The sequence below is a fragment of the Notolepis coatsorum genome, assembly GCF_963971535.1.
Source record: "Notolepis coatsorum genome assembly, chromosome: 10".
In the NCBI taxonomy this organism is placed as follows: Eukaryota; Metazoa; Chordata; class Actinopteri; order Aulopiformes; family Paralepididae; genus Notolepis; species Notolepis coatsorum.
Window position 1 is genome coordinate 78,208,856 of NC_140174.1, and position 10,913 is coordinate 78,219,768.

At 42.5% G+C, this 10,913-nt stretch overlaps 1 protein-coding gene across 1 annotated transcript in view; it reads right to left on the bottom strand.

The window, feature by feature from the left end:
* Nucleotides 1–8,099, bottom strand: part of med1 (mediator complex subunit 1) — a 66,710-nt gene extending 58,611 nt beyond the window's left edge. Inside the window, exon 1 of the mRNA XM_084323875.1 lies at nt 7,969–8,099. Coding sequence (XP_084180001.1) covers nt 7,969–8,089 — 121 coding nt within the window. The 5' untranslated portion in view covers nt 8,090–8,099. The remainder of the gene's footprint in view (nt 1–7,968) is intronic.
* Between the last annotated feature and the right edge of the window lie 2,814 nt (nt 8,100–10,913).

The window sequence follows — 10,913 nt, forward strand, 5'->3', positions numbered from 1 at the left end:
AATCAACCTCACAAAGAGAGATAAACAGCTGACAGCGGATAGTACAGGTACAAATACAATAAAACAGCAGGTGGGGGCTGTTGTGTAAACCTTGTACTCTTTAGTTCACATATAATGAGAGACGCGAGTGCTTGTTTACAAGTCTGTAAAGTGTAAACCAGGAAGTACAGTGGTGCAACATACAAATGTGTCCGTGTAGCAACACAAGCCAATACATAAAGGACAGGGGCCCGGGGAGCTCTCTCTCTCTCTCTCTCTCTCTGTGTGTGTGTGTGTGTGTGACGTGTGTGACGTGTGTGACGTGTGTGTGTGTGTGTGTGTGTGTGTGTGTGTGTGTGTGTGTGTGTGTGTGTGTGTGTGTGTGTGTGTGTGTGACAGAAGTCAGAGGAATAACAACCTGTTATTCAATAGATTAAATTAGTTTAAGAATAAAAAAATAAATACATTTTAAGAGAATCTCAAATACATTATTTTATTTAAGTGTAGGCTATAGTTAATGTTTTATTTTTTACAGTTTTTGTATTTTTCTGACATGGGGGCTCAACAATAAATGACAATCAGAAATGTCAAGTTGCATGTTATAATTCTAACCAGCTTAGACCCCGACGCTCTGCATCTTCTGGCCGCCTCAGACCTACTCCTATCCGAGCTCCGGGAGGGTCATCAAAGAGAAGTCGCCTATTCTCAGTCCTTGCCCCACAATGGTGAAATGAACTACCCACCCCAGTTAGGACAGCCGAATCACGTCCAATCTTTCGCCGTCGACTAAAGACGCACTTCTTCAACCATTATCTGAATAAAAAAATATATATCTAACCCTAACTAACCGTACTGTCATGCACTTGTCCTAATAAACTAACCTACACTGTAGCACTCAACACTTTGATGAACATTGTTGCTCAGCTGATAGAGTTGTGCCCTTCCTGATGGCTTGTCGTACAGAACTTGTAAGTCGCTTTGGATAAAAGCGTCAGCTAAATGACTAAATGTAGTTCTGTTGCATTTCCAATTTATTTATTTAAATTATAAATTGATCAGGTATCGATAAGGGAATCGATAAAGAATCGAATCGATAAGCAGAATCGATAATGGAATCGTATCGATAAAATCCTATCAATTCCCATCCCTAATCCATAGTCGCCGTGGGAAAAAATAAAATAAAAAATAAAATAAAATAAATTCCCTACATACCCATGGCTTTAACTGACAAGCAACAGGAACCAAACCATTTATTTTGTTACGCCTCAGTGAATTCCACAACCACAACACCAGAGGGAATTCCACAAATCATGTTCAACCCAGATTCGGCTCAAACAAGGGACTAAACACGTTTCGCAATTATGCCACAACAATGTGGAATGCCCTACACACAGCCGTAAAATAATGTGAATCCCTACCCACCTTCAAAACCGCTCTCAAAGAGCACCTACTGGAGGCTGCAATTCGAAACTGGCCGCAGTAAATGTCCAAACCCCCCCCCACCCACCCACCCAAGTCCAACCCCCTCCAATGTACAGTTTCTTCCCTCTCGAATGTATATATTTTCTTTTAGGATCTCTGTCTCTTAACACTTTTTTTTACTATTATTGATCTGCAATACAGTGTGCGTTCAATATAGCATTTTCATTGACCCAGGGTTCGAAATTAACGGGGGCTTGGGGCAAAATGCCCTCGAAAATTGACCAAATGCCCTTGATAATCAGTTAAGCGGGGCAAAAAAAGCCCCCGACAGTTTACTAATTATATATATAATTATATATATGCTCTACAGTGCGTATTTGCCCCTAATAATATGTGTGTGTGCACACCGGAAAAATCATTTACTTGCAGTGCGAGACAGACGAGTGATTGTGAAGATTACAAAACAGCTCCGCTGTTAATAGTTCAGATTGAAACTGGACTGAAATTCAGTTTTTGGGTGGAATGTTTGTTCCAAGGAGGAGGGAGGCGGGGCCCGCTGCATGTTACAGGGAGATGCTTCCAGGCACTTGAGAGGTGCGAACACAGAGAGAGCGCTCTGCTCTCATCAAGCATTACACTGCTATCTTAACGTTAGCAAGCTAAGCATCTGCATAGCGCGACCCGTGTAACGTTAAGTAACTTGTGTTCGGCGGGGAAAGACCGTTCCATTTGTAACACAACTACAAAGAATAACATCCAAATCCGATCCCGATGCGCATTTCCTTCATTCCACAGCGCTGAGCGCGCAACGTATTTCATTGATCGATCTGGCCAGAGCCTATACTCAGAAACGTTGCGTGTGTGGGGTTTTTCATCAATTTGAAACAAGCCTCTTGACTGTTGGAATTAGGGATGTTAAAAATAAAATATCTAATAATATTATTCAATATTAGACATTCATTGATCCAGAGGCAACCGGTTATTCGTCTGCTATTTGTAGATGTATCAAGAAAACAACACAACTTGCCCTCAGGGACAATAATATTGAATCTATTTAGATAAGAGTATGTATGTATTATTTACAGATAATTGAAGGTACGTACCTCAAAACATGAAACCAAGCCATGATGTCACACATCATGTGTGTGTGTTACTTGAACAATTGTCACTGTGCTCCTAAATTTCTGTGTGCTCCTAAATTTGTATTTAGATTTTATTTATTAACATTTTATTTAGGAGCACATGTGCTCCTTGGGAAAAAGGTTAGCGTAGAGCCCTATATATGGAGACATTAACATTACGTTATCAAACATAGGGATGAAGACTGTAAAAAAAAGTGTCAACAATGTTTTATAATCTTTATGTTAATTTTCATTATAAAAATATTGTGCCCCCGAAATACAAAAAAAAGCCCCCGAAAAGCAATTAAGGGGGGCAAAAAAAGCCCTTGAAAATTTTTTTTAATTTCTAACCCTGCATTGACCAATCACGTTACGTTATAAAACAATGTCCAATCCAGCTGTAATTTGGGGTAATATTATCCTACCGTCAGGCCATGTGATCGCCGGCAGCATTTCCTCACCACTCATCGGATTCTGGTAGATCGATATGCACATTGGCTAATCATAAATCCCATTATTCCACGCTGAAAAAAACGCTCGCCAAACTAATCCAAGATGGAGGATGTTCTGCTGGGATCAAGGAACTATGATCCGCCCACAGAATTGTACTTTTAAAAAAAAAGATTAATTCACAATGATACTGCAGTGGAGCGATGGCGCCCCTAAGCGGGTTTGGCCGGTACTGCATGTTTCGAAAATCAAATATCTGAAAAGATGCTGGTAGAGCGGGTACCTAAGAAGCGATATAAATATGGAATAAAACAACAACAACTCGTCACGTATATACTCGTGGCTCTGGTCCACATCGCGCTTTTTCAAAACACATATATATACGTGGACGGACGCCATAGTGTTAAACAGTACTGTATATTTATTTATCTTGTATGTCATAATAAATGTCTGGATGTAACAGTACTGTATATCTGTATGTCATGTATGTCATAAATGTCATGATGAATTGAAAATGGGGGACCCTGATGTAGGGCTGGGCGATATAACGATAAATATCGCGATATATTTTAATAATCGATATCGAAAAAAAAATATATCGTTTTTTTTTTTTTTGCAACAGGGCAGTTTTAAAACCAGAGACAGTGGACAGACTTGTCTTGCAACTTAAAGTAATGGCTTTGCTTGTCCAAATGACAATACTGACCAAATTGAGATTTATTTGTCTCTTGTCCATTTATTTTGTTTGCTTTCTAATTTAAAATACCGTTTGAAACCGTCTGTACACAGTAGGCCAGGGCTATTCAACTGGCGGCCCGCGGGCCAGATCCGGCTCGCGGGATGATTCTGACCGGCCCGCCAAAGATTAGATGATAATAAAAAAATAAAAAAAAAACAAAAAAAAAATTTACTTTTTTCTTTTCTTGTCAACGTTAACACGCACAATTGAGCCAAAAGTCACTCAATTAATGACAGATTTCATTGATAAATTGAGGGAAAACTTTGCAAGTCGATTTGATGAATTTGACATGTCCAGAGAATTGATGCATTTTGTGAGCAACCCATTTGCCAATGTAGCTGCTATTTCCACAAAAGGACAAGAGTTCCTTGCATCACTTCACATTGATGAAAGTCTCCTGCAACTTGAAATAATTGACATGCAAGCATCATCTGCTCTGAAGCAGGCACTTGAGAATGAATCCACCACAACATTTTGGATAAAGTGTATTCATGTCAAGACATTCCCCAAAATAAAAACGCTGGCAATATCTGTGCTAACAATACACCTCTCAACATACACCTGTGAATCCAGTTTCTCTCACATGAATGCCATTAAAACAAGCAACCATGCCTCCTTGACAAATGAGCATTTGCATCACTGTTTGCGGGTAGCCCTCACTTCCTATGAACCCTCTTTCTCTGCCATTGCCCAGTCAAAGAAGTGCAATCGCTCTCATTAGATGTGTGTATGTAGGCTAGGCCTGTCTGCCCCCCACCCCCCTGATGTTTGAGAGTTAAGAGTGGACAATAAGTGCTAATAAGATGCTGTGATTTGCTGTTGTTGCACAGACATGAAGCACTTTTTCATAAGCTCAGCTGCACTATAAATGTGTTTTTTTGTTCAAGTGTTGATGTTAGAATGTTCAGATGCACATCATGCACTTGTTTGTTTTTTATTTTATTTTTATATTGAAATGTTGAAGAGGAGATGTTGCAGTTGTTGCACAGTCATAAATTAAGCACTTTTTGCAGGAGATGTTGCAGATGTGGCACATAAATGAAGCACTTTTTTTGAAAAGTATACTACTTTTGCAATGTAGTTAAAGGGGAACTATCTTATAAATGGCCTTTTTCAGTGTTTAGCATTGTTTCCTAGCTATGTGGACTTATATTAATATGATCTATGTCTCTAATTCTCATATTGGCGCATTCTTCCAATTCTCCTCTCACAATATTCACCCTCACTGAACTGAGTCATCTGAAAATGTGCTGATTTGTGATGTCAGAGAGACACCGCTGCATGATAATCAGCTGAGTTTCCACACAGTTCTCACTGTGGTTGGAGCCCAGGCTCAAAACGGCTTAAGATCTTGAGGTAGAAAAATGCTGTTTTTGAGTACTTGATTAGAAATACAAAACAATGAATTAAAAAAAAAAAAAAATTACAGAGGTGTTCCATAAACCCACAGGAATTGTGTAAAAGTGCCCAAATAGTGAAAGAAATAGTAAAATAGTTCCCCTTTAAATAAAAGTTGTGAAAATGTGGTTGCGTGTTGTGTGAAGTGTACATATATTCATAGCACGGGGAGGCGCCGTGGCAGTCCGGCCCCTAGCCCCTTGGGTTTCTGACAATGTGGCCCCCTGAACAATTTAGTTGAATAGCCCTGCAGTAGGCTATGTGTGCTAGCAGAGCTAGACACAGTGCACATGTGCGGTGGTTTGTCCACCAAAAAAGCGCCAAAAGATCGAAAATAAACTAGCAGAGCCAGAACTGTTCAACTCCCCTGGAGCCACAGCCAGCAGAGAAGCCGGTTTACTTTCGCTTTTAAACCAGCTGCAGCCTGAGAACTGGAGTGTGAGGGGATGTAACACTAAAGATGGCGGCAACGACAAAGAATTGCTGCAAAATAAACATACATCTGTTTAAAAAAAATAATAATAATAATTTTTTACTTATAACAATTTCGATAATTATCGATGTTGAGTGATATGATAACATTATCATATCGTTATCGCGATATGATTTTTTGCCATATCGCCCAGCCCTTCCCTGATGTAAACAAGACGAAAGTCTTTCTCTGGTCTGCATCCCCTTAACAATTGTGTGTATTGAGCCCTACTGTATTGTACACACTACACATTCTGCAATCTTTTAATAAAGTTTTCAATCAATCAGCAATTGAAGCTTCAAAGCAATGAAAGCATTAGGGTAACACCTAAGAACACAATATTGTTCACAGCAATGGTCTCTAGAGAGTTATACACACGCACCTGCCGTCCAGTTTGAAGTGAACTAGCCTTTACATCCAGCACACATACACACACCTGGGAGTCCAGTACTCTGAACTAGCCTTTACATCCAGCACACATACACACACCTGGGAGTCCAGTACTCTGAACTAGCCTTTACATCCAGCACATATACACACACCTGGGAGTCCAGTACTCTGAACTAGCCTTTACATCCAGCACACATACACACACCTGGGAGTCCAGTACTCTGAACTAGCCTTTACATCCAGCACACATACACACACCTGGGAGTCCTGTCTGAACTAAGAACGATTAGCTACATACCAATAATGTTGGTGTTTTTTTAATGGTCGTTCTACAATGAACTAAGCTATTTATTAAAGCCTTTTTTATATACAAGAAGAGTGCCTGGAACTTCCTTATTTGTATTCAACTGGCGCCCCTCATCCAAGTCAAGAGCACCTTCAAAGAAACACTGGATTCACACCACAAAGACGCTGCAGCCCTCCTTGTTCAAATACCAATAATCTTGATTGGTAGAGTCCTTTCTCAGCACAATCCATGATGTTCATCATCCTAGCCCACTAATGCAAAGTCAATGGGGTCAAGCTCCTGTATGTATTGTACATGCTGACTGTCTGAGGACAACTGAAATGTACTCATATTAGTGCAAACAAATTCGATTTCAGTTGTCCTCAGTCAGTATGTATATGACTTTGCATTAGTTTGTGGCTAACTAACCAGAGCTAGTATGAGGAACATCATGGAGTGTGCAGTGCTGACAAAGGACTCTACCAGTCAACAACATCATCAGTACAACTATAGGTAACAAATATGGTCCGTTAAGTACCTTGCTTGAACAAGTGACCAGCATTCAGATTATCTGGGTTGGTTCACGGATTCGAACCAGCAACCTTTTGGGCACAAGCACACTCCCCTAACCTCTAAGCTACTAATGCCCTGGTAAATGGGGACTAATACTGTCTATCTGTATGTCATGACATGTATGTGATATATGTCCTGATGAATTGAAAATGGGGGACCCTGATGTAAACAAGACGAAAGTGTTTCTCTGGTCTGCATCCCCTTAACAATTGTGTGTATTGAGCTGTACTGTATTGTACCCATTCTGCAATATGTTAATAAAGTTTTCAATCAATCAATCAAAGACTTGGGTTTCATTAAATTTCATTCATAAACTAGCCTAATAACTTTAGGAAAATTAGTTATCAACATATTCACACCTTCAGAGCCTCGTCAATTGCTGGCATGACCATGACTGACTAGTATACTAGCTGGCCCCAGCAAGCCATACTTATTGTTAAGACTGTGGTCCAGGATATTGCTTTAAACCATTTATTGTGTAAAATATCATTAAATCAGGTATTAGGAAATAATAATACCTACATAAACCTAATGTCAAGTTCATAACAGAGACAGAGTTAGAATAGTAATATACATGAATGATACATTAAACATGTTTTCACAGGAGTAGCATCTCCCATTTTATGCGTTGAAAATCACTGTTGTACACACCATCTTTACTTGCCAAGAATAACACATGGAAGACAGTTGACTGAATCGGGTCACACAACATCCCAAAGCCAATGTGTCAGGACTGTGTCATCAGTTAATCCTGATGAATTGATAACTATCTCAAGCCCTTGAACCTTCCACTATGTAGCTAACACCCGGCTAGCTAAACACAACAAAGTTTTGACAACTTGTTTTCTGCAAGCTGACATTAACTTTGTTATATAATACGGCTTACTTCACTACCCGGGGGATTTTAACTCAACTTAAGTATAAACGAAAAGACAGCCCGTGTTAATTTCAGACATAAAGAGACAAATAACGTTACAGAAGAGACTACTAGTATGTGGCTAGCTGCTAGCTAACGTGCCTTTACCTGGCTGTTGTGTTGGGGGCTATTAGCTGCTAGCACTGTGACCAGCCTGTCCAGTCACATCTGACAACAACAAGACAGATAGCGAATGCCTGATCACACCGGGTAGATACACACCTGTCCCTTCTTCAGTTCTGCTCCGATCTCCTAGAGCCTGGCTGCCTCCTAGCTGCACCGAGTGGGAGAGCTCTCTAGCCGGGCTACTGCCCTGCATAGAAACCCCCGACACAGCCGCCATCTTCGCTTCTTCTCCTCGACCTCCGTCATCAACCTCTGGGCTTCCGTAGGCGGACGGAACCAGAGCTTTTGCGCGAAGCTCCGTTCCTGGGTTATAGTCGACTGGTCTTTGATCATTCTATTTAATTAATTATATATGTATTTGTTTAATTTATTAATTAATTCATATATTTATTAATTCGCTCATAATATGTATTGTTATTGAGCATATTGACCAAGGCTACAATCAATCAATCAAAACTAGATAGTAGGCGGACTGCCTGGACAGGGACACTGCAGACAACAAGACTGTTTAGATTTAGTCAGATTTGTTTGCATGTTAATCGTGGGGGACCGCAGCAGCAGCATCTAATATTCGAAAATACAGCACTAAAAACGGTACAAATATTTACGCGTATCTGAATACTCACTGGTAGCTTGGTGAGAAAGAGGCCATAGACAGCTAAAAAACACCAGATGGCGTCCAATCGCCACAAGTTGCCTGTATATGATTCATTTTGTGCCAAGTCAACCAAGTGCCAAATTCCAAAGACTATCAGTTCCTCAAACCCAAGCTAATGAATTCAAAAAGCTCTATAAGACATTATCATAATGTCATTCATCAGACATTCTGTGATAGGAAGAAACTCAAATATGTCTGGATTCATGGAATCAAATTAAATAAAAGAAAGTAGCTACAAATGAGTAATTAAACCCAAGAAATTATTAGAATCTGTACATAATTCATCAAACAACTTGCGTTTGGCAAATAAACAGTGCACGCATGGATGCTGTGAAGAGACACCAACAACATCTCAAAGAGTGCACGTACACGTGCACCTGCACACACACACACACGTCACACACTCACATACACCCCCCTATTAGGCTATACATACATACGCTACACTCACACACCTGAGCCTGCAGCCCTGAGTGGTCCCATGGGAGGATTTTCCCACCAACCATTACGACCTGCGGATGGAAGGGTGCTGTAAGTGTGTGTGTGTGTGTGCGTGCATTTGTGTGTGTGTAAGTGTAAACCTGGACGTTTACATGTGTGTTTTCACATATGCACAGATGTGTTTGTGAACGTGTGTTCATTGAGTAAGCTGCACACACACACACACACACACACACACACACACACACGCTCACTCACTCACAGAAGAGCCGTCCAGACAGCGATGGATGGGAGACGGAGAGAGGGAGCAGATTGGCAGAGTCTGAGACAGTAGACGGACCCACAGACAGACGTGTGAAAAAGAGGGGAGGTGCGGCGTTGTAATTGATGTGCCCACCAGGAGCTTTAGCCGGCTGCCTGGCACGGGAGGGAAGATGGGCGCCGCTGCCAAGATAGCAGTAAGGAGAAAAAGGGGAAAGGGAGGCGTGCAGGGCCTTGGGGAGCGCAGTAGTGGGCTGAAACCCTGCCCATCAATCAGGGGCTAGTTCACCCTGCCATGCCAAGCGGGACACCCCTCCGTGCCGGGGGTTGGGGTGGTACAGGGAGTATGGCTGGCACAGTTGGTAAGCCCTCCCTTAAGCCTCCTAGCACGTGTATCACTGCCACGGCCGAAAGCCATACATATAGTAGGCTACGCTGAGCAGCCAGGGCAGGATAGGGGTAGTATAGGCTACACTGTGTAGGGCAGGATAGGGGTAGTATAGGCTACACTGTGTAGGGCAGGATATGGGTAGTAGGCTACACTGTGTAGGGCAGGATATGGGTAGTAGGCTACACTGTGTAGGGCAGGATATGGGTATAGGCTACACTGTGTAGGGGCAGGATATGAGTAGTAGGCTACACTGTGTAGGGTAGGATATGGGTCCCCTCCATACTCATAGCCAAGCTCAGGGACCTGGGCTTGGGCTATGACCTCTGCCAGTGGGTCTTGGACTTCCTGACTGGCAGACCCCAGGTGGTGAGAGCAGGCAACTGCACCTCCTCATCCATCACCCTCAACATAGGGGCCCCCCAGGGCTGTGTTCTGAGTCCCCTCCTCTACTCCCTGTACACACACGACTGTGTGGCTCAGCGGAGTAGCAATACAATCGTCAAATTTGCTGACGACACAGTGGTGGTGGGCCTGATCTCTGCCAACGACGAGAGGGCCTACCTGGAAGAGGTCAAGGTCCTGGCGGGATGGTGCCAGGAAAACAGCCTCTCCCTGAACGTCAGCAAAACAAAGGAGATGATTGTGGACTTCAGGAGGTCGGGGGTCAAGGACTACAGCCCCCTCAGCATCGACGGGGCACCGGTTGAGAGAGTCAACAGCTTCAAGTACCTCGGAGCCCACATATCCGAGGACTTGACATGGACCACACACATTAACAGTGTGGTGAAGAAGGCACGACAACGCCTCTACTTCCTCAGGCGCCTAAGGAAGTTCCAAGTCAGCCAGAAGATCCTTAAGAACTTCTACTCATGTACAATAGAGAGCATCTTGACCGGCAACATCACCTCCTGGTTTGGGAATAGCACTGCAAAAGACCAAAGCAGACTACAAAGAGTGACACGTTCAGCCGAACGCACAATTGGAGGGGGGCTCCCCACCCTCCAGAACATTTACTACAAGCGTTGCAAGGGGAAGGCTAAGAGAATTATTAAGGACTCGAGCCACCCGAACAACTGCCTCTTTGAACTGCTGCCGTCAGGCAAGCGATACAGGAGTCTCAAGGCGAGCACAGAAAGACTCAGAAGTAGCTTCTATCCCCAGGCCATCAGGCTGCTAAACGAACAATGAATGAACACTACACAACAACAACCACCAAACACACATAGCACACACATCCACATGCACACACTCACTTTAAACAAACACACTGTAGCACCCACTCCACACACT